The 24,959-nt window shown below is 45.9% G+C and overlaps 1 protein-coding gene across 4 annotated transcripts in view; it reads left to right on the top strand.

Moving 5' to 3' along the window:
* The window catches only part of LOC120900079, a 30,589-nt gene extending 6,990 nt beyond the window's left edge, over window positions 1-23,599 (top strand). For 3 of the 4 annotated variants that reach the window (XM_040306638.1, XM_040306640.1, XM_040306639.1), the window contains exons 3-11: window positions 18,654-19,019; window positions 19,108-19,263; window positions 19,342-19,691; window positions 19,769-20,081; window positions 20,154-20,291; window positions 20,366-20,506; window positions 20,587-20,707; window positions 20,785-21,326; window positions 22,017-23,599. In XM_040306638.1, coding sequence (XP_040162572.1) covers window positions 18,657-19,019; window positions 19,108-19,263; window positions 19,342-19,691; window positions 19,769-20,081; window positions 20,154-20,291; window positions 20,366-20,506; window positions 20,587-20,707; window positions 20,785-21,326; window positions 22,017-23,195 — 3,303 coding nt within the window. In that variant the 5' untranslated portion in view covers window positions 18,654-18,656 and the 3' untranslated portion in view covers window positions 23,196-23,599. The remainder of the gene's footprint in view (window positions 1-18,653; window positions 19,020-19,107; window positions 19,264-19,341; window positions 19,692-19,768; window positions 20,082-20,153; window positions 20,292-20,365; window positions 20,507-20,586; window positions 20,708-20,784; window positions 21,327-22,016) is intronic. The other variant, XM_040306641.1, reaches the window with a different exon arrangement.
* The last annotated feature ends 1,360 nt before the right edge of the window (window positions 23,600-24,959 follow it).

Genomic DNA, 24,959 nt, shown 5'->3' with positions numbered 1-24,959 from the left:
GTGATTATTATTTATATTGCTCTTTTTCAGCTTTTTTTTTTGGGGTAGTGAGTCATTAAAACATTGCCACTTTCTGTTTGGCGTTCACTCTTTTTGTAGATTAATTAGTTGTATCTTTTTCTGTAGTATCTCTTTAATGTGCCTTTTGCGTGCATATGTTGTGTCGGGCGGCTACCTTTTTTGGGGGAAAGGCGGTATAATCGCAAAACTTTGTGTGTATATTTTTCCCCTGACTGTCTGCATGGCGACAGTTTAATCTTCTAATCGTTGCCGTTTTCAATAATTCGCCTTCTGCTTTCCGTTCCGATCGGTAAAAATGAAACCAAACCAACGAGGGGGAGCGAGTGTGTGTGTGTGTGGCCTTCTCCGTAGTAGAACTCGAGACAAGGTCGTGACCGCTCGGAAAGAACTAGTTTCTATTCCGTTATGGCTACGGTTTAAATCAAATTAAGTACGGAAAGGCGACAACCAGTGGAAGTGTTCGTGTTTGGTGTGGGTTGTTCGTTCCCGGTCTGATTCGTCCTAGAACTTTGAGATTATGGGTCATTAGTTGTGTCTCGTTTTTTGTAGTTGATACAACTAATTGAACCCTCGCTTCAATGAATCTAATAAAAAGAGTTTGATTCGCTGGAAAGAATAGACTAGATTTGTCGTAGTTTCAGCTTTAATCGCAGTGGAAGATGGATTAGTCAACTTGAAATTATGTTGGGGATGATCCTCAGGGTAATTTATTCAGAGATTTCTTGTGTTGAATGCTTTAAAGTGATCGAAGACAATTTGTTTTAATTGTCTTAGGAGAATTAAAAAGGAATTTTGCCTCAGCGATCTCTTGTGTCCAATATCCTTTCAGTTCTCTCTCTCTCTCTCTCTCTCTCTCTCTCTCTCTCTCTCTCTCTCTTGTTGGCCTGCTCACGATAGAGCACGTTGATGTGACATGGCCCGGTCAACAATTATTCTCCAGGATGCTCGGTCCTTGGCTGCATCCTCCCATCTATGTAGACACCCGATCTCTGTCAGGTCTCGCTTCACCTGGTCCAGCCATCGATTTCGCTGTGCTCCCCTTCGCCTTGTGCCGAACTGGGAATCGCTGTGGAACGCATTCTTGGTGGGGCATGAGTCCGGCATCTTCATGACATGCCACAGCCTTCGAAACCATCAGGATGCTCGGTTCGCCGTACAGCTCAGCAAGCTGGTGGTTCATCCCTCTCCTCCACATTCCATGCTCCTCGAACACACCGCCAAAGATCATCCGAAGGATGCGTCGGTCAAACACAGAGCGTTTGCATCCTCCGAATGGTCCACATATCCATAGAAGACCACAAGGCGAATCAATGTACGATATATCTCACATTTCGTGAGGTCTCAAAGTCTTCTCGATACCAGCAGTCGGTGGAAGCCCATAGTATGCCCGATTCCCCTGAACAATGCGTCTCCGGATTTCACTGCTGATGTCGTTGTCTGAAGTAACGTAGCAAAACTCCTTTACTACAGGTGGTCTGAGTCACCGGCAAGCATGTACTTCGTCTTCGTCGCATTGTTTCTCAATCCAATTCTTGCTGCTTCGCGTTTGAGTCGGGTGTACGCCTCACACACCTTTACTGTTATCCTGCCAATGATGTCAATGTCATCCGCGAAGCCAAGAAATTAGAGAGACCGGTAGAGGATCGTGCCACGGATGTCGTGGTCTAGCCCCACGCCTCGAATGACACCTTCTAGAGCGATATTAAACAGCAGACAGGAGAGTCCGTCACCTTGCCTCAGACCCCTGTGAGATTCGAACGATTCCGACGTCAAGTTCGACACTCTCACTTTGCACTGCACCCCGTTCATGGTGGCCTCTAACAGCCGGATCAACTTCCCGGGGAAGTATCCTTTCAGTTAGTATTGCAAAATGGGACGTATTATTCATAATAAACTCTACTTCAGAATCATCGTTCATTTGAATACGGATGAATGTTAGTGCATTAACTTCTTCATTGAAGGTAGGCTCTCTCAATTTCTTCAAATGTATGCTTTATCGGTGCGCTGTCAGTCTGTGTGAATTCATGGATGATTATTATGTTCCATCGTTGCGATCAATTGGTCGTGAGCAGAAGAAAAAAAAACAAACCAACCACCAGGGGTCAGCGTGAATCGAATGAAGCTGGCCGGGTGTCTCACACATGCAATTGAACTAATTGACCTCGAGAATTAAAATGTCCCCAGTTGTCATGCACCTTTCGGGCGCTTCGGGCGCATCGGGCGCTTCTTCATCTGCTGGGTCACTCCCGGAGAGAGGGTTTTTGCTGCCACTGGTGGTTGCCAACGATGACTAATCATGTTCTTCTCTGAGCAAGCAGCTGTGTGAGTGTTGTTTTTCCTTCCAATCCAATGACGTACGGTTACAGTTGATAAGAATTAATGAAGGGTTTCTCGTTCCAATATGTGTGAAAAGTATTCAAACATTGTTAGGGTGGTGTGTCGAAATATATTATGTGAAAGATGTATCCTCACTCCATGAAAAATTTGTTAGTAATAATTTAATTAATTCACCTCACGAACTTTACACACCCCACGGATGTCGGTGGGTAGTTGTATTGATTGGTCGTCGTTCGGTTATGAACGGTTTAAAACCAAAGACACCACTAGCACAGTTGGCGGCATACGTGGTCTGTGTGCAATAGTGTGAGAACCTACATCTTCCTGTTTTGCACAACCAGAATCCGTTATGATCGTTTAGGGGGGGATGATGAACAATCAACACCCCCCACCACATTCCTTAAGACATGCTAAGGCAACCTGTACCCAGGCCAGAACAGAGAGGGCTCATGATGATACTCTACCACCGGGGGAGTTCCCGTTTTTGCTTGCCTGTTCAGGAGGAGCGGATATTCGGTTAACTTTCCGGGCACGTTTGTTGCTGGCTCAGGGTTAGCATAAAACCATAACACACAGTAGACACAATGCCAGTGGGTCACCGGTCGTTTTTTCGTCCACTCAGCTGAAGTCTGCAAAACTCATTTAAGCCGTACGGGAGTTGGGGCCTTTTTTTGTTGTGCCGCTTCCTGGGGGAACTTTGTCAGTGTCAAGCTAATGCCTCCGTTCCGGGGAAGAATTCGGATGTTGTTGGTTCGGGTTGTAGGCATGTTTTATTCAATCTACCGAGGGCACGTTGTCCGATCCATCGTCCTTCAGTTCCTTGGAAAGGCAAATCTTGTTAGGATTTAAGATGGATGCCGAACTATATGCCTTCTGTAGGTTTTGTTAATGGCTTTAGTAGAATACCCTTAGTTGCACGTACGCTACTCTAAGATGTTTAGCATTATATCAATATTTTATTTTTTTCTGGGAATTAAATTGAATTTCATACTTAAATATTAACCTCTCCGCAAGTTCGTATCGATTGCACGTATGTCAATCACTATTGGATATACAATTTTCTGCACCTGAATATCCTGGGTGTGTTAATATGAGAGAAATTCAATTTCCCACCGTCAAGCTGCGCGTTGACGTCCAGAGTGACATCCGGCATTAGTGACACCTTGCATATGCCCGTTGTTCCCGTTGTTGCAATCAACAGGTCACGTTGCACTCTTTCTCGAGTGCTCAACAAAATTCCGGTATGGTAATAACTAATCCACCGTACTTATTCGGGTGGAGAAATATCTTCAAAAACAACACCGGTTCGTCCTTTCGGTGGTGCTGGGAGCTACCGGCAGCTTTTCGGTGGACGATTGTCATGCATTTGTGCAAATAGAGCAATTCCAGACACAGCTGCCATGCACTTGCCCATCTCTGTTCCACTCTCTATCTCTATCTCCCTGGATGATGAAGAATACATCCAGCTGGCTGCTGTGGAGCTTGTTGTTGAGTTAGTGGTTCCGCATCGGTGTTTTTTGTTTCTTTCCCCCCGTTTTGTGTTTTGGACCTGTCGGAATAAATAAATGCGGTTGATTGATCGGCACGGCAGAAGAACACATGGCAAAGAGGGGGAGGTTCTGCCATCCGGAAGTGATGAACTTGTCTGGCGCGCTAGGCTTTTAATTTGTCTATCTTCATTTTGATGTTTGTTTAGAGTTTGTTTCTCTCCGATGCAGTTCCGTGCGTGTGTTAATGCATTTTGATTGCATTCGGGTTTTTATGCATGCTACTGTATAAATAGGTAAATTCAATTATGAAATCAGAGAATGGTAGGTTCTTATGAATTTCTGTTTGCCTTGTTTTTGTTCAATGAGATAGCGCCGGTGGATTTTATCATTGTACCAGAATGGTTGTTCGGATTCGACAATTAATTTTCAACAAATTGATTGCTAACAATGACCACAAATATAATGGAAATATGGCAATTCAAAACATTGGAATTGATAAAAAATAGTAATAAAACTAAATAATAACAACAAAACCTTTATCTACAAAAAACAAGATCAAGTTGTACAATTTTGGAAAATATAAGAATTGGGCCTTTCAAGATTTGATACGTTTTTTGACGTTGACAGTTGACGGTTGAAATTATGTCCTAAACTGTATATGAACTTCTTTATAATGGAAAAAACATCTTACCATTTTTATTCATATTTATTATTTATTTCAAATTTATGATTATTTTGGTACCGTAAGCCTAACTGAGATATTCTTGTAAGCTATATTAAAAAAAGAATGTATCGATCAACTCTTCTAGTTATGCTAATCATGAAAGAGTAAATTACGAAAGATCACATCGAGCCGAACTGTCAAACTAGCATATGCACTAGTGATGTGCTGTATGGAGTGCACCCACGGCTCCGATCCGACTCCGACTATTGTTAGTTCGATTCCGACTCCGGCAAAATGGAACCACTAGATCCGCCCGGACTCGGAGTCGTTCGGAGTCGTCCGGAGTCGACCGGAGTCGTCCGGAGTCGACCGGAGTCGTCCGGAGTCGACCGGAGTCGTCCGGAAACGACGACTCCGAATGACTCCGAACGACTCCGAACGACTCCGAACGACTCCGAACGACTCCGACTCCGAACGACTCCGGCGACTCCGGACGACTCCGAATGACTCCGAACGACTCCGAACCACTCCGAACAACTCCAAACGACTCCCACTCCGGGCGACTCCGGGCGACTCTGGACGACTCCGAATGACTCCGAACGACTCCGAATGACTCCGAACGACTCCGAACGACTCCGAACGACTCCGAACGACTCCGACTCCGAACGACTCCGGCGACTCCGGACGACTCCGAATGACTCCGAACGACTCCGAACCACTCCGAACAACTCCAAACGACTCCCACTCCGGGCGACTCCGGGCGACTCCGGACGACTCCGAATGACTCCGAATGACTCCGAACGACTCCGAATGACTCCGAACGACTCCGAACGACTCCGAACGACTCCGGACGACTCCGACTCCGGGCGACTCCGGACGACTCCGGACGACTCCGACGACTCCGAACGACTCCGAACGACTCCAAAAGACTCCGGACGACTCCGACTCCGAACGACTCCGAACGACTCCGAACGACTCCGAACGACTCCGAACGATTCCGAATGACTCCGGATGACTCCGACTCCGCGCGACTCCGGGCGACTCCGTACGACTCCAGACGATTCCGAACGACTCCGGATATTGCAGCGCGGACCTACCTTCCGGAGTCGATTCCGAATTTATCGGAGTCGGATCGGAGTCGACTCCAGATTTTTGCCAACTTTACCCATCACTAATATGCACATAGTTCCTCCTCTAGTTGTTTAAACAATAATTTGAAGATTCTGCAAATATTTCTAGCTCCAAGAATACTGCAGGCTACTGCAACGAAGTCACTAATTAAATGTGCGATAATGAACCGGGACCAATGATTAGTAGTAGTAAAACGATTCACTCCAGGTGTTGATTTTAACAGCTGGCAGCTAATTGATATGCGGATTTATTCTGTACCTGCTATCTGCAAAATTAACACATTCTCGTATGGTGCCCTGCCCTCTGCGGTGCTCCTGGAAGCTGCAGCAGTCAGTCGGTGCAAGCGAACCACTGCCGGCCAATGTCACGTTTAGAGAGTTAGGAGCCTGTTCGCTTCGCTCGTCGTTTCGCGAAATCGGCTAATGAAGTCGTCGGGTGTCATTTGCAATTAATGCAAAGGCAATTTAATAGCGCTGGGTAATGGCTAGATGTGCAAGAAATGCCAAAATGATTTTCTTTTCGTGCTTTATTTTGCACTTTGACACATGCAATAAATGTTACGCTAGATACGCTAATAAGAAGGCGTTGAACTAGGGATGCAAAAGATGTGCAAATTAGGTTACGGTTGCACAACCTGTTGAGCAACTGTCTCCCAAACGGCGATCACTTTCTCCGGAAATACAAATGCTTCTTTCGCGTGTTTCGCACAAACGGTCCCGGGTTTGAAGTGGTGGCGGCTGTGCGTACAAGTTGGCGCAGATGAACCTTTCTGGGCCCGCTAATGGATCGTTTAATTGGGTGCATCAGTGAGGCAGTAAACGGCTGCTTTATGGGAACAACGGGCGCACAATAACACACCGACCCTTTAGAATCATTATTATCGTACATCAATCAGAGGAGCAGCAGGAACGGTGGTTAACCATCCAGATGCGTTTCCCACTTGTAACCGGTTGCTTAATACACGTGCATAATTTAAAGCGAAATTTCCTTCCAAACAGCGCACACACACATTCGCTGTGGCCGTGATTTACGATGGTTCGACGCACCAACAGCCTCGTAATGGCGGGGCACTAAAGAAGGGGTGATTAATTTGAAACCGAAAACACCTGTTATTAGTGGCGCGAGGAAGATGATGATGATGGCGGCGATCATGAGACGATGCCTGTAACACATTGTACCGTAAAGCAATAACTTACAGAAAAGAGCTTTGTGTGTACACCCAAAAACCGCCTTCTTGCCGCGTATCGGGTCGAACACACTCTTTTCTTGAGCACGATCGACGGTATGTGGGGTTTGTTTTTGTGTACAGTTGAACTGTCAAACTGTTTCGCTTCTCTATGGCTGTGGTTTTCTGGTTTAACTTATCGCATATCGGCTTTGATCGGCTATGATTATTCGCCCTGGTATGTAACGTTGTTGTGCTGTGCCTACGTAACTATTGCGATGACGCTCAATGCCATCGGCAAATGTGAAATTCCTCTATTCAGCTTCAAGGACTATCAAATTTTTTCAGAATTACATATTTAAATTAAAGAATCCAAATAAGCAAGCTGTTCTTCCAACCTCAACCAACCGTGTGTGTGTATTTTAATACCTCACAATTTTAACCGCTTTTTCATGCTTGAATATGAATCTTATTGAGGGTTGGTCCAGTTAGAAAGCATGAAGTATTCATATTTATGGGTTGAAAGATTTATGTACCGAGTTACGTTTTCGATAATCAGTCATCGGAAAACCATTTTGTTTATCATTTTTAGCTTAAAAAGAGTGCTTTTTGTTTGCTTTTGAATTAGTTAATTTTAAAATCCGTTTCAAACATGTTCTTGTGAATAATGAACTTCCTGTATTTTTACCAATTGGAAAATTCATTTGAAATTATCAAAAATCAATTACATGTTAGACAGTATCTTCAGATTTTATTCGTAATAATCAGAACATTATAGGCATTTCAAATCCCCCCTCCTCCCCCCCCCTCCCCTTGGAATCTGTAAACCATTTACTAGATTTTTTTAAATTATTTACTCTACTTTTATGAATCAATCTTATGGGATTCTTTTTCAAATTGTGGGAACAAATAAGAATAACTATTTATAGGAAGGTCAGTGTTATCAATCCCAAAAAAGTGAATTAATGAGCGAGTATGTTTGATTGCAAAGAGAGATTCAAATCTCTGTAGCAGCGACTCTATAGCAGTGCGGTATTCTATCATCTCTGCAATCCTTATTCGATTGGTAGGAAGGAGTTGGCTGTAGCGTTAATTTCAGAGTAATTCATTTGAATAATTCTTTTCAGCATTTCATGCTCATATTTTTACACTACACATCGCATGAGCGTCTGTTTTTAGGCTGAAATTCAGCCGCCAAACTATCAAACTGCATGTAAGAAACTCTAAGTAATCCAATTATTTGATTTTTTTTCTATTAATGAGTTAGATGTTCGCATCATTCCGCAACAAGGCAATCGATATCTTCAATAAAAATTAAAATATCTAGTAAGCCTTCTTCAAAAGCAGACACACACACACTCACATTTATTTATTGCGCACAATAAACATATGCTTTGCCCATTTGCATCCGCCATCTCATCTCGCACAAAGAAACGCAGATAGCTCAGACGACCCCCCGCCCCTTCACGCCCCTCGTATCAGCTCGTGTGTGCACTTGACTGACTCTGTTTCAAGCGCCACTCTTGAGCCTAAGGAGAAGCGTTTAAAAGAGCGCGGTTCCGTTTCAAGAGCAAGCACAAGCAGCAGAGGCAGGAGCAGCAATCTAAACACCCACACACAGAGTACCCACGCCATAAGCCGAACCGCCGGGCTTCTTATCGGATTACGCATTGTAAAGTGATGATGAGTCCTCCGCGTTGGTTCCGCGGCGCATGCATCTTTCCTACTACGCATGCATCTTTCTCCGGCACGTGCTCAACCGCGCGTGTGTGTGTGTGTGTGGGGAGTGTCATCGTAAGTGAATGTGTGTTTTTATATGATGATAATGAAAACACTTTTTAATGCCAGCACGTTTCCTTCACTGGCGCTTATCAGCACGGTTGAATAATAAATGCATTTGTTGTGAATGCAGCGGCGGGCGGCGGCGTGCTTTTTTTGTGGGTACGAGAAAGTGTACATTGAATTTGGAAAACTGTGTGGTCGCTTTTGGTGGAGGTACCCCAATTTACGTGACGGAAGAAAAGCAAATACGCGCTCCTCCCCACTACACAACCGAAAAGGGAACGACCGTTTGGTGCTCGTTGCGGGGCTTTGGCCGGCGTTGAGAAAACGCGGTTCTGCTGCGGCTCTTGTAACTGGGCGGAAAGTGAAGAAAAAATAAATAAATAACACGGTACACTACTCCCGTACAGCATGTGTACGCGAACACCACCACAAACACAGGCGCGTTTGGCCACAATCGGAGCAACAGGAAGGCAAATCGGATTCTAAATTTATCACGGAGCAAGAGACGGCAGAGAGACCACTGCTAGAGCGCGCGGTCCTAGACTAGCTGCTGCTGTGTGTAGCGTCAGCGCCAGGTTCGTTTCCCCTTGTGTGTTTCCCTGCACTACCCACTTTCCCCGCAGCCCCTGACAAGCTGGCCATGCCGGTCGGAGGCCGGTGTGTGTGTACGGATGGATGGACGAAGGACCACCGACGTGTTTCTTTCTCTCTCGGCCATGCCTAAAATTATCCTCTTCCATTACCGAATTTTCACACACCGCCGGAGTAGGGAGGCGGAAAAAACACATGCGCCGGTAGTAGTAGTATTACCCTGATGGTGTTGCATTTTCAGCTTTTTTTCCACCCAACGAGGGCAACGACGACGGCATTCGACGCGCGCGATAGTGGTTGATTTGCTGCCGACAGGAAGAGCGAAGGCTTGCGTTTCCGGGTGATTCTTCATTCGCAGCCCGTTTTTTCTGAGACTGCAAATCGTTTGCTTCTTCCATCTTGAGAAGTAAAGTGAATATTATTGGGAATTTTATATTTTAATATTTTAAAGGAAATATTGTTGAGAATTTCAAATCTACGCTCAAATGCGTTTGAATAATTTAAAACATTATACTCAACTAATTTTTAGAATTGTAGTACTGTTGCTCCAATAGTGTTCTGTTGGAGTTGTTCCACCAAAAATGCTCAACATAATGCCAACACAGACACATACAAACACGTAATTAGATCGAACCGGCGATGATGTCATTCGTTCGATGATGGAGCAGGAGGAATTGGTAGTGTTCGCTTTTTTTTCCCAATTTTCCAAACGATAGTAGAAACCTCGAAGAAATTGATACATCCAATGCTGCTCTTCCTTCCCTTGTGTGTGCCGTCGGGCGTTAGTGTGTGTCTAATGAAATGGGGATCTAGCTTTTCTTGACCCACGCTAGAGAGGAGGAAGAAAATAAAAAGCCACAAACAAAACAATCAAATTGCCCAATCGGAATGAAAATACACAATCCAACCGATGCGAACAATGTTAATTGTGGATTAAATTAGGCCCACCGATACACGAGATCCCCTCCCCCGATCACCTTCTTCTCCGGGGCGTTAGTGGTTTCTAGCGGGGCTGTGTTGCACTTATTATCTGGATGGATACTTCATTACCGCAAAGTAGGGCCATTGACCACGGCCACAAAACTACTCAGCACCAAACCGCGCGTACCTCTTCCCGGGTGTGGTGTGTGGGACGGGACACAGGTGTGTGTGTGAATTGGAGTGAAAGTGACCATCGGGCCGTGCGCGCCCGATGGGGGTTGTTTGGCCTGCTTCCGGGCGAGGCAAGGGGGAGGGACAGTTCCATTGGATGACAATTTGTTTTCAAATTTCATGCTCCGGCGGGAGACAATTTGTCACCTTCTTTGGTGGGGGGCGGTAGCGAATGGACGCAAGACGCCGTAGGCCCTCAGCTTGATTGCTTATCGTGATGACGCTCGAGAAATGACCATTTGTACAAGGAAAGTGTCTTGTCCAGGGGGTGGAAAACAAATGGAATTGGACAAATCATGAACAAAGTACAGTAATTTGTTTCGGTATAGCAACAAGAAAAAAAAAGTTGAACATAAGCATGAAATGCCGATTGGAATGAGAAATATCTGTTCGCTGTCTTTTGTTTCATGTTAGAAATTTAAGCTTAGGCTTCGTTTATAGTTGCAGATGTGAGGGTTCCAATTGGAAATGAAACATAACCAAATAAGATCGAAGTAATCAATTGCCTGATTATACATCAGTAAAAACCACGACCGCAAAAAAAATCCACAAAAAAAATATATATGGAAATGCGGGGCAATATGGTCATGTTAAGTATTTTATTCATGATTTCGTTAAATGAAATAAAACAATTTCCCGAGAGCAGAACTTTTTTGGTCACATTCACATGACTGGAAATTCCAATTATTATTGTTTAAACTATTTTTGAACTTGGGGCACAGTTGATTCTAATGATATATCCACGTATTTGTACAATAAAATGTTTAAAATATTGAATCTTTTTTTATGGAATCTATCCCATTTGGTCCCATTTGAAGGTGTAAAAGGTGCTCAATTTGCAAACGTAGAAGATGCAATCTTTCAATCATCTCTATCATTTATTTAAGAAGTAAATAAATTTCAGTAATTAAAAAAGATTAAAATGTTTTTAGTCTGACACGGATTAGCGTGGGAAGTTCAGATAGCATCCTGACCATCAACTGCATGTACACGATGTGCACAGCAGCTGGCAAAATGTCGAAATAAATCTTTATAATGGAATTACCTAGATCACCCTTCCCCCCACACATCCCTCGCCTGTATTGAAACCATACAATACTACTACTATGCTACCATCAGAATTCACACAGACTTGACGCTAGCCGGTTTGGAATGAATCGCGTAAAAGTGGATTAAATATTTCACATTTTCTGCTTTAAATTGCAATTCCATTTCCGATTTACGTACGTGGCTTTATTGATTCAAGGTTCATTTGCTAATTCGAAAAGCCACCGCGTGCCTCGCCAACCTGTTTTTCGAGCCAACACGACACAATCGCCGTGTTGTGCTGTGCTGGTGGGTGACGCCATGTCTGCCAACTTCTTCAATCCGTCGTTAAATATGAAATCAGCGGTGCCAGAAGCAAACAAGAAAACGGTTGCTCTAACGCATGAATGAAAGAGACCAGCTGCTGGTGTGTTGTATCTGGTATTTGCTTCTGGCTTTGGATTCATTAGTGCGCGTAGTCAACTGAAGTGTGGTGGCACAAGGGGGATTGGGTGAGTTGGAATTGGAAAGAAGAAACAACGACTACACACGATGATCGCGGTGTAGTTGTTTTGTTCCCAGACTCTACTACTACGCGCACACGAAACTTTCCGCGATCGGGCAGAATGTAATGATCGTTAGTAAATCAAGTCGTTGTTATGTGCGTTTCCCTTCCGCGCTCTCTGCTTTACTACCCTCCTTTTGCACTCCAAGCCGAGGGATTGAACTAACTTTATTTTGAAAACCGTTTAAATGGCTCTAGCAGAAGGCCGCTTCAGCGTGCTTTGAAACCTGGAGGAAGTTAACCGACCTGGGCCTTGGCCGTTGTTGATTACGCGTGTAGCGTGTGGAATCAGAATCTGTTTCGTTTCGGAGTTTGATCCACCAGACAGACACACACACTCACACGCCCTTTTTAGGAAGACCGTCCGAAAGAAAGTCCGCGGCACAAGCACGGTGGAGGATAATCAACTAGCCAGAACGTAGAACAAGCGGAACAACGGCATACCAAAACAACAGTGCGCGGAGTGCGCGTTCTCCTGGTGCATGTTGTACCGACTTCCTGCTCGCCAGTGTTGTCGCACTCGAATGGATTCGATCGACGGTCAAGAAAAAAACAGAACAAGCGCAAGGCATTTACGGTGGAGCATGAATCACAAGTTCCTTCGACAGCAATGCGCAGTCTTGTGGCGCGCGCAGCTCGCCAGGTTCGCCTGTTTGTTGTGTGTGCTTCTAGATGTTGTTGGTGCACACTGAGTGTAGCAATTTGAAGTAATTGACCGTGCCCCACACACACACGGCGCACAGCAAGCAATGGTGGTGCAGGAGATACCATCGTTCAATTTGCATAAATTGGTCCAAACATTCTTGTTTTGCAACCTCGCTTTACTTGATCGCGCAGCCCTACTTTTTGATGTAATTATTATTTGCCCACTCCTTGGGATCTGTGCTCTCGGCAGCTATAGAAGACATTGCTTGCTATTTCCTGTAAAGGGCTTTTAGACTCTACTCTATAGTGGATCGAGCTACAAAAGTTTTTGTGCTCGGTGTGTATGGTAATGAAATTGAGTAAAGATCAGCGAAATCCTATGCAACTTAGCTCGTATAGCATCGGCCTGCCGGATAACTGATGAGGTCGACACAAATGCCGTGCGTGCAATTCCTCAAGTGCGCGTAGACGTCAGCTGCATTCAACAAATTCAGTGCTCCACCACATACTTCGCCTCACATGGGGGGCCTCCGGTGCATGTAAAATCTGATGAGAAGTATGTCTGTGTGCTCTCGGGGTTTCGTGTTCGCGCGGTGGAATGTGTATCTAGCACAAAACAACACTTGTGTTTCTTTACAATTGCTTCTGCTGCTGCTGTTGCAACGAAACTCGCGCGACGCGCAATGATTGCCTTTGCTCGCGTCGAGCAAATACGCAAAAACACAGAGCACGCAGGCTCTCAACAGCGCTGCTAATTCCATCAGACACTCGTCGCATTCTCAACTCATCTCCATATAATTAAATGCGCAAAAGTGGAAGAAGCAAACGTACGTTACGCGGGGCAGATAATGTGGAAAGCATTGGGAAGGTTTTGTGTTAGGCTTAGCAGCAGCAATACAGGGAACGCAGGGAGTGTCGCTGAGATACATGTCTCCCGTATCTGTTGGTTTTGCGCGCGGTAGTTATCATCTTCTTGGGGACGGTTGAGTCACGACCGAAGTTAGTGTCGCTTGCCTTGCAACTAATAGTTTAAATGCATGGTAGACAATAATAAGCTAGACAATGGGCTTAAGTACTTGATGATGGCATACGCGACTGCGTGTGCAAGACTGTGTTGTGAGAGAACGAGTTAGCGCCTCGTAAATATCGGTGGAAGTTTTAGGCTTTAGTCTGCTTCTCTGTTGTCTTCAATATTACAAATTGGAGCTGGAAATTGGATGAATAATTATGCTACGAAATAGGCATTCTAAAGAAATTGAAAGCTTTATTACATCATAATCAACTCAATTCCGGTTTTTCTTTTTTCCCAAACCTCTGATCACGTCTTGCTGTCTCTGCGCGAGTCGATGTTCACAAACCATGCCATATAATCCCGTATTTCCTTCTCAAACTTGGACGCCCTTTTTCCGTAAACCATCTGTCATTAGGATTAATAGCCGATGGAGAGTGGAGAGTTTCTCAACACATCGGAACAGTTGGCCCAACGATCCGGATATAAAAACCGAGAAATGTTTATGACGCGCGAGCTTCTGGTTCGATTTTAACGCAATCAAGTAACACACTTCCAGCGATTCTTTCCCTTCGCTGCCAATGCCGCTTGGCTAGTTAGTGTGAGCGAGTTTTACTTTCGACAGTAACACGGACGGCGGTACCAGGGGTGTGTAAAATCATCCACAAAACATACAGCACCACCAATAGGAAACAACGTCTCTGAAACCGCACAACACTAGCACGGCATTCCAACGCACCACCACAGCGGGAGCGAAAACGATACCGCCAATACTCAGCTGTTCACGGTCATACAGCTCCTTCCTCGGCGAGTTGGGGGTGGTCGTCTGTCAGTCATTCTTTCACCGTGGCTGAGAGGTGTGGTAATAAAGAGGGGAGGTGTGTTTCTGTGTTGAGTGCTCTTTCCTAGGTTCTTCCATAGCTTCCAACAGCTCCGGTCGCTGTTGCCGTAATGGCCGTAACTCCATAACCGGGTAACCGAGTTGCCCGATGGTACTGCCTGCCGAAGTTCAACCCCCACAAACACTGCCCTCCATCTCCCGAATAGGAAACATATAACGGTTGATGTGGTGCGGATTTATCAATCAAAAAATTTTACGATTACGGCTTTCGCATCGCGCGCATCGTGTGTGTGTGTTATGGGCTAATAATAGCAAAACGGTAGCAACAGCAGCAGCACCAGCACCTGGGATCGCTGCATGCCGACACATGACACGACGGAGCGTTGATAGACGGCAGTACCAGCAGCAGCAGCAGCATTTCGGTATGATGATCATCCACGATTTGCGTCCACTTCCTCATTCCTGGTGGGTCATCCTTGGCAATGGGTACGACACACCCTGCACACGGGGTATGCTTAAGTAGCTGTACCTTAATTAAAGTCCTTAAATAAATCGATAGGATGGGTGGAATGCAGTTGAATGCCTGTTCAATCGGCGGAGAACATCCAATTTAGGCCACACGTGTGAATATTGTGCCAGCCAGATTGGATTGCAGTGCTTTTTGTTCTAATTAGACTCCATCTGCAGGATGGGGTACTGTGGTACAGTCGTTAAGCTGTACGACTTACCTAACATATACGTCCATCATGAGTGAGTTCGAATCTCGTATCGACAGAGCGCCCCTACAAATACAAAGCATTATTGTCCTTTAAGGAGGAGGATACAACAATTAGTTAAAGTGTTCCCAAAGGATGTAAGTAGTTTTGGAAAGACAGACACAGGCCTTTGTTGTGGTAAAAAAGAATAAGAAAAACAATCCTCCATCTATACATCATTCCAGTATTATATCCTCGTGTGGATCAAATTTCACTTTGTGTGCACTTTTTTGAGTATTACTCTGTTTGCCTACCACTCAATCGAACGCTTCGGTTGATTAGGTTGGGCTGGTTTGGCCTTTAGCCTTCTTGCAGAAGACTTCAGAAGAATTCGGAAAAATCGAGAATGCTTTTTATCCTATACCGAGTCCAAGTGTTAGCCCAATAAGATGAAGTTACTTAACGATAACAGAAAGTATTGATTTCAAAGCTACTATGTTGCGATGGAAGCTTGATCCACCGATAGAAATATCGATGGAAATGGAAAATGGAACAAAAAACGGCCAAATACCTCGCCAACGTGTGTGTGTGTGTTTACGTTGGCATTGAAAGTTTTTGTTTGTCCGTGCAGTTATCGGAACTGTGGAGTCTTTACTTTCGCAACTTTTTTGCTTCCACGGTGGCGACGGTCTTTATTGCCCGTTGACAAAACACTCCCAGCTGTAACTGGTCGACGTAATGGTACCCTCGGCCCCTTACTCGCCAACGTGTTGTGGTGGCAAAAGGCTGACCGAGACGTACCGCCGGCGAGAACTGCCGTGGAACGAGGTTAATGTACGCAACGTGCCGGAGCAAGAACGTTGCTCTTCGGTTGGTTGGTTGCTTTGGTTTTGTTTCTCGGTTATGCTGAACCTCTCTACCACCGGTTTAAATTATGACACTGCAGTATGCAGAACGTGAGTACATCTGAGCAGACCTTTTGATAATATTAATAATCTTGTTGGTAGTGTTTTGAGGTTAGAATCAAATGAATAAGCAGTTTGGCTAATGCGACAAATATCTGAAAAGATAATGAATTGTTTAAAGTAATGTGTTGTATCCAAACACATGTTCAAAAAGCATTGTTTTTGTGTTATTATGAAGCTTACGACAACCACAACACCACAGAAAAAGTTTGTTGGGAACTTTGTTTCTTTTGCCGCATTATACGACCACAAATTACGAGCCGCTTCATTTAGTTAGTAGCATGCTGATTTGCAATGTGGCCGCAAAAACAGAGCTAGATTTGTTGCATCTCTTGGAGTTTGCGGCGTAACCGACAATAATTAGTTAAAGCGACGAGATGATGCCATAACATCTTAATTAGGTTGCTCCCCTCCTTGATAACCGACCACAAACTGCTGCTCCAAGCGGCTCAAATTATAATCTGTTTAGCAGACACAGTAAAGCATTGCTCTGCTCTATGATTGGGTTATTGTTTGCTATAATATGCAGTGTTGTTGACGGTTTGAGTGTTTGCGGTTTGATTTTTATGGATGTGATCTCGTCTGCAAAGTGGAATACACCTCGTCTCTCTTTGCTGCACACTTTCCCATTACGCGAAGGCAGAAGAAGTGAACTCTTCGAGTAATCTTGAAGCATTCTCATCGCCACGTGGCTCTGCATGAGCATCATTATCCGGTTGATCACCGGATCCGGCGCTCCAAGCGATGGCTGGATATCTTGAACATGTTTTTACTCTTCCCTTCGATCCCCGTATGTCACCGTTTAGTAATTTTATGCTATGCGTTTTGTGTGATATTTAAAGTTTGTGTCTTGCACGCTCGGTAGCGTTTACCGGTGACGGGCCCGCGCGATACTCTCTGAAGCGGAACTCACCCGGAACGTATGGTCGAAAAGATAAACTTGTGGAACTCTGGAAGACGACGACATCAGACCCACTTCATACACTCCACAGCGGCGCACTCCCGTAGCTGGAATCTGAACTCCGTGCCGATTTCTGGGCGACTTCAAACACTCATCCCCCCATTGCTCATAACGGGCGGCGTCGATAATGTGAAGCATATCCATGCGGAAACATTCCATTCCATATTTTCCGCAGCTCGGCCGCTTTTGGGATAATCTCTGCTGAACGCATCTTCTTCGATTGTCTTTGGCCGTCGCTGCTTCCATGTAGCAATGCTATATGGTTCCTCTATTTTTGGAGAAAAAAAAAGCTGAAGGCAACATGTGTCTGACGTTAACGGGCACGCGGTGGGCGGAGTACTAATCAAAAAGCAATCAACGTTAAAGCTTCTTGCTTAACCCACGTGTGCTAGTGCTGCACCCCTTTTTCCAGAGTTTGCCCTCCAGAGAGTTGCATTTCGGGGACGAAGCGGTCTTTGCATGTTTAAAGATGGTAGAATCAAACACCGTTGTATCTGCTGCGTTGGGTGGAGTACTACATGCTTTATACGCATTAGATCGGTGTGTACCTGTGTTGCGCTGTCGTTGCGTTTGCTATATTCCAGGAAGTTCTTGCATCGTCTCTCATGCATGCAGTATACTTTCAGAACTTTGGGTCGAATGTGAAGGTGGGTGAGGTCGGTGGAATGTGCTGTGTAGTGAGTGGGAGAGAAGGAGGAGGGTCCATGTGTTAATGTTTCGTTCGTGCTTAAAACCAGCAGGCACGTTGTAACTACTATAGCGGATTGTGGAGTGCTTGCGAGTGCCGTTAGTTTCGCACCGAGGAACTCCCGAGCAGCAACGAGTCACGAGTCAGGCTCTGACGAGAGACACGGTGCATCAGTAACGCGTGTGTAGCTCAGCTTAGAGCTACATCTATATTACCTTGACAATGCAACCACCGTTGTAACCATTCTCCCCCTAGTCAGATAATGTTCTGTTGGGTAACTCTCTCCCTTAGTATTATCATGTTTTGGACCCGATCCAAGTTTTGGCAGGCTGCGCGTGTTGCCTGAAGTTGTTATTAAACAAGCGAAAACTGGTCTACATACACGTACATTTTGCGTACAACTTTAACCGGTCTCGCTTAATATATGCAACTCACTTTCCGTAATGAGGCTTCGTTGCCGTTTTAATGATGCCTTAGCGGCACTCGTATGACGCCTAGAGAGTGCGCTCACTGGGTTAAGGGCGAGTTCGATGTGCGCGGATATTCGTCATGGATTTAGTTTATATTTGCCTGCAAATGGGTGCGGCAAGTGCGGTGAACGGGTACAGCGAACGAAGCGCCAGTGTAAAACGTGTTTTAAATGTTGATGAACGACAACCCTTTCCCCCCAAGAGTGGGAGAGAGAGACAGCGAGCAACTTGGGGATGGGTTGTTTATGTATGTGTTTGTTCTGTGTATTGCAACCTTGATAGGTCTGTTCGCTGCTCTTAATTTATGTTACTATTTATTCGCTTTATTGCCAAACAGTAGCCGGCAAACCACCGGTCAGGAAGAGATGTACAATACTGATGTGGATTATTTAACGATCATTTGTTAATGTATGTCTCTACCTCTCTCTCTCTCTCTTTGCCCGTTTCCGCAGGTCATGGTTTTTATAAATAACAGAGATGAGTATTTACCATTCCTGAAAGCGCCAGGAGTAAGAATGCAAACTCCTTTGGTTAACAACGTGACGACGACCACTACGACACTAAACCGAGACGTTGCAGCGCAGGTGCAACAGCAGCAACAGCAGCAACAACAGCAGCTTGGCAACATTAACAACAACAACGCGACCACCAACAATAACATCAACGCGAATACACTCATCAACAACAACAACAGCATCACGTGCGGCACGTTGAATGTGAGCAACAACATAAACAACAACAACAGCCTCAACAACAATGGCCAGCCGCAGGTTGCCCGGGCCCTGCTCATCTGCCGACCGAATTCTCATCCGTTTAATGTAAGTGAGCCAGGAAGGAGTGAAAGCATTTCTCTCCCCGCCAAAACGTTCTAATTCATCCTCTCTTCCAACACCTCTCATTGGACAGAATCGAACACTTTACCTTGAGCCCGGCGCCCAAGCTAAGGTAGGACGGTCGGTGGCGAGAATACGCGTCTCGGAAAACAATGCAATCTTCGACTGCAAGGTGCTGTCGCGCAACCATGCCGTGCTGTGGTACAAAGATGGTCGTTTCTTCATCAAGGTAAGTGTGTGGCAGTGTGGGGGCATTACAACCGATTACAATATTGCTAATTCTCGATTTTCCTTCGTCACTCTGCAGGATACGGGCAGCAGCAATGGCACGTTCATCAACAACATTCGCCTCAGCCAGACGTGCACCGAGTCGGAGCCGCACGAGATCAGCTCGGGCGACATCGTGCAGTTCGGCGTGGACGTTATGGAGAATACGCGGCGCGAAACGCACGGCTGCATTACGGCCACGCTCAAGCTCTTCCTGCCGGACGGCCGGGAAACGAAGGCCAGCCAGAAGGTGGGCATCGGGGGTCAGAGCGCCATCATACCGCCGGTCGATCTGTACCGATTGAATCAGTACATCCAGGAGGCGAATCAGCGCGAACAGATACTCGAGACGAAGCTGATCAGCCTGCAGAAGATGGTTGAGTCGACCAAGTGAGTGTGCGCTGCGCTGGAGAGGGCTTTGAAGAGCGTTCTATGTTTGACTGTTTTGTAACTGCGTGCATTTGTAGGCAAAATTCCTTCCTGGGCTGGCAGGCAATGATCGACGAGGATCGGCTGCTGAGTCGGATCGATATGCTGGAGAAGAAGCTACAGTACTGCCAGAAGAACATCACCGAGGACAAGCTGCGGGAGGAGCTGCTGAAGCTGGTGGACGAGAAGGAGGAGTACCAGAACGCGGCCAAGGAGGCTATGTACAAACTGCACCAGGAGCGGCACGAAGCGGTGCACAAGCAGATCTCGCTGGAGAAAGCACTCTGCACCAGCGAGGATGAGTGTTCGCTGTTGCGGGAGCAGCTGACCAAAACGAAGCAGCAGTTGCAGGTAAGTTGAAATTGATACAGTCACGAAGAGTAGAGTGTTTAATACGGCGTTTGTTGGACGTGTTTCACGCAGGAAATGACCGTCTGTATGGATACGCTGAAGAGCCAGTACGATGAAAAGGTGGCGTCGAGCGAGGAGCAACTGAAGGCGAAAGAGTCCGAAATAACCAGTCTCACGCACAAGCTCGACCACTTCGTTGACGTTTATGCGGTAAGCTTGAGCCTTCTTTCGTTTATCAGTACAACTGTGTCAACATCAACTAAGCGAAACTTTCACCACTGTAGATCGGATCATCAGACGATGAGCAGCAGCAGCAACAGCAACAGCAGATACACAGTTCGGCCATGTCGAACTGGTTGAAGAACTCAGATATTAAGAAACTGGAAGGATCTGAAGACATAATTAAGGCCATTTGTAATGATACTGTAAGTGGTGTGGAGGAGAGAAACCCGCGATGTGTCTGATTTTAAGTGTCTGAACATAATCCTGTTTTCTTGTACCAAAGCAGGAAAGCGAGATTACCGGTAGTGATTACACGGAAGGACTGACGAAGCTGCAACGACGCATTAATACGCTTGAGAAAAATTTCACCCTACTATTCGGAGGAGATCTAAAGTCGGAAAATGGTAAAAAAAGAAACTTTGTGATGTTTTACGCTTTAAAATGGAGAATTTAATCATTTTTTTCCTCCTCTTCCTCACAGAATCAGGCGACTCAAACGATCTAGAGAACGATACAACGGACCCGATCGAGCTGACGGGGACAACCAATGCGACAACGATCCCGGCGGGTGATGCAAAACCAGATGATGACGCACCCGCCGGAGACGCAAGCACGCTAGTGCGTGGAGCAGAAAATGGACCGGCGGCGACGCTGCTGCCGGTGGAATGCGATGGCAATCAGAACGATGTGAACAGTGCCAGTCCCACCAGCAATCGCAACGGTGCTGGAGATGGCGAGGATGCCGGTGTTGGCGCTACGACGCAAAGCGAACAGGGTGGAGCTGTGCCGGAGGGACAGGAAACGGTTGTTGGAAGCGGCGCAACGACGGTACCCGTGACGGCCGCTGCTCCGCCGTACGGCGGCCAGGCAGCAGATCAGATCAATCAGAACGTGCTGAAGCGGAACATTCGGCTGATCAAGAACGACTGCATGACGCTGTTGCGGCAGGTCGAGCGAACGATAGCGCAGAAACAATCGGAACAGATCATCCAGAAGGCCAAGTACGACGAGCTGGAGACGGAGGTAAGTGATCGTATTGCGTTGTTTTCTCTGTGCCATTCTGCTCGGAGAGACAGTTGGGAAAAGATTTGCCAAAGCGATGCTTTGCTAAAGAGTCATTCAAAACATGAATTGACTCATGTAGTTGAATCTCGAGATCTAATAATGTAAAACTCTTTCTTCGTGACGGTTCACGTGATTCATCATTCTAAATTAATGGTTATTTGTGACACTGAATATAAATTCATCTCCTTTGATTCATTAATCTGTTTGATACGAATTATGATTCAAAATTCATGAATCTTCCAAAGGAATCACAAGAATCATCTTCCCAATTCATAATTATTCGAGAACTGGTGATTCATCTTTAAAGATTTTGATTCATTTTTGAAGATATCTGAGAGTCTATCGGAAAAATATTATGGATTCAACATTCACGAAACTTTGAGAGTTATAAAGTGATTAAACTTTCTAAATTCATGATCATTTCTGAATTTGAGCTACTTATCAATTCGCGATTCTTTAAAGAATCAAAAATCTATCTTCCAAGATTAATGATTTAAAAAAAATTACTTTAAAATTGGACATTCAATTGATTAGTATTTGCTTTATTCAACTACCTTTGTGATTCAGATTCACTGATTCATTAAATTATAAGTTCGTTAGAAATCAGACGTATCATGCAACTATTTCAAAATGTGTTTCCCTTCACAGCTGTTGGCGTTCAAGGCGGAACTGGAAAGCCGACCGAAACAGGACGAGCTGGATCAGAAGCAGCAGCTTTGTGATAGCCTCGCCGAGAACCTTTCGACGCTAAGGAGCGAGGTAGATGAGCTGCGCACGCTCAACGATCGCTGTCAGCTAGAGATGGAGCGCATGGAGATCGAGCTGCTGAAGCAGAAAAATATCGAAAACGAAAAGATCAGTGCAATGGCCGCAGCTGCGGCAGCAGCCGCGGCGGCGGCGGCGGCAGCAGCCTCAGCCACTCAGCCATCCGCCGAGGAAACGGTTTCGGTTGTGGTTAAGGAAGAGCAGGAATTGCTGCAAACCAGTGCCACCGAAAAGGAGGAACCGACGGAAAAGTCCTCCTCGACGCCGGAATCGGAATCAACGGCAAAGGACGCAGTGAAGGAGGAGCATCCCCACCACCAGCAAACGCCGGAAACGCTGATGATGATGCCGACGACGCTGCTGGTGGTGACGGACAATGCACCGGTGGCGGAAATGCCCTCGCCCGTCCTAATACCCACGGTACCGATGGTGGACGTGGAAACGCAAACCGACGCGCCTCCCGAGGTGCCTGTGGTGGTGGTGCCGAGTATGCCCGTACCAGATCTACCTCTAGCGGCCGCGGCCCCGTCCGATGCGACCGATACGAGTGGCGATGGAGGCGACGCGTCGATCTGCTCCAATCTGGACGATCTGGACGACGATGACGAGGACGATGACGAGAAGACGGAAACCATCGAAGCGACCGCCCTGTACAATGCGCCGGTGTTGGACATGGTCATTGATCCCATTGCCGCTGCACCCCGCGATGTCAGTGTGACGGACAAACCGTGCGAAGGTAGCCGCAATGGTGGCAGCGCTCTGCTGATGGCTTACCCCGCGGACGATGCCACCGGCGACGGTAAGGAGGAGCAGCTGGGGACGAGCGCGATCGATTACGAGCTGGCCATGATCAACCATCCGGATGTGCAGCGGGAGGAGGAACTGATCGCGTTCAAGGAGAAGTACTCCCACCTGAGCGAGGAGCATGTGCGGCTGAAGCAGCAGCTGCAGCAGCTGTCCCAGGACCTGAGCCAATCCCGGCACTGGTTGACACTGCAGATAGCGGCCTGCATCGTGCCAGTCTTGGCCATAGTTTGCTACTTTCTGATCGGTCGTTCGTAATGCTTGGTTTGAGCGTCGCAATCTGTAGGTTATAGAGAGAGATATGCCAGGCACACAAGGGGCATTAGTTTAGCTCGAAAAGCACTCCCGACTCGGTAACAACACCTTTTGCCACGGAAGAGGGAGACGCGAAACAAGAGACAGGAAAAGGGAGTGCGCGTAGTAGTAGTGAAATATAAATGAATGTGGTGCTGCAGGATTAAATTGTTGTTCAGAAATGGTTAGTTTTCCAGTTTCTTTTTTTTACTTTATCTTTTACTATTACCTTTTGTTTTTTTTGTGTTGAAGTGCAAAGCCCGTCTGAAAGGAAGCCAAGCGAAAATGGGGCAAAAAAATTATCTCGTTATATCGTTAGTGTACTGTTAGTTAAAAAGAAATGAAAGGAGACAACACCCACACACACACCCCCATAACGTTTCTTTTTTCTCTTCTGTTGTTTATAGATATTATTTATTACTAAAACATTTGCAAGATGATCCGCACCAGCCGGACCCGGGGGTATGGGGGTTTTGGGCGGTTGTTGGGTGTCTGTGTACTGCCCGGCTAGTAGAATTGTGAAGTGAAGTGTAGCTTTATTGAAATGTTTCTTTTTTTGTTGCATTATAACCCGGTGGCAATAATCTTCCGTTTCTGTTGTGGGAGGGAAAACAATCTCACTTTACATATTAAACCCAATTCCCCTCCACGCACGCATACACACACAAGCATACAAACCGCAAAGTAGAATCCCTCCTACCGCCGTTGTAAATTCATATAATCGACAGTACTGTATTTATTAACCATTAAATCCGGACGCTAATTTTATCGGCAAACGCTTCTACCGATGAAATGTGCCCTCCCCCCTTACCCTCGAGAAAAGAATCAATAATTAATATTACTAATAATACAGTTTAAGACACAGAGCGTGTGAGAGAGAGAGAGAAAGAGAAGAGTGCGGATGAAATATCAGAAAAGTAGGCCAAGAATACTGTTGGATGTAGGGCGAGGAGGAGGAGAAAAGGACCGATGGGGGAGTCCGAAATCGCTGTACCAGTTAAAAATGACGAGCAATAAGCAAGTGTGTGTAAAGGCCGGGCTACATTGATCGTACTCGCAAGCGTAATTTTGATTTTCACTAGCGCATCTGGCGGCAGCTGGTGGAAGCTTTTTTTGGTCATCGAGGGAATGGACCTGCCGGATCTCAAAATTAAGTAGTTTTTCCATCGTTTTCCATTGCAAAAATGGATGCAATGCGTGCAAGACATGTGTATCTACGTTTTACAAAACTTTTCTCCTCCGATTTAAGTAAAAAATATGGAAAATTAACGTATTTTCTGGAGCGGCTCCAAAATGTTTGGCAAAATGCTTCGGTCAGCCGCCGCCAGATGCGCTAGTGAAAATCAAAATTACGCGTGCGAGTACGATCAATGTAGCCCGGCCTTAAGGATTGCGCCTGAATGATTGCATGATAATGCAAGTGCGTGCGTGTCTGTGTGTTGTGAGTGTGTGAGTGATAAAGTGAAATCCGAATGCAAAAGTGTGTCGGAAGAAAGGTATGGGAAATGTTTGTAACGATATGGTAGGCGATGTGTGCAGAGTAACAGAGGCGTGCTTCTCTCTTGCAGGGCTTCAGTTTCTCCTTGTTCCCCGTTGAATATGAAGTCCGCAAGGCCAAATTCATCACCTTCCGTGTGTGTGTGTTTGTCTCCTATGCACCGACTCGCATGAGCGTGTGTGAGAACAGCAAGGGACAGAAAGGGATGAAGGTGCAGTTTCGAATATCAG

Source organism: Anopheles arabiensis, chromosome 3, assembly GCF_016920715.1.
Source record: "Anopheles arabiensis isolate DONGOLA chromosome 3, AaraD3, whole genome shotgun sequence".
Classification (NCBI taxonomy): Eukaryota; Metazoa; Arthropoda; class Insecta; order Diptera; family Culicidae; genus Anopheles; species Anopheles arabiensis.
The sequence above is the reverse complement of the archived record's forward strand: the minus strand, read 5'-3'. Positions and strand labels throughout refer to the sequence as shown.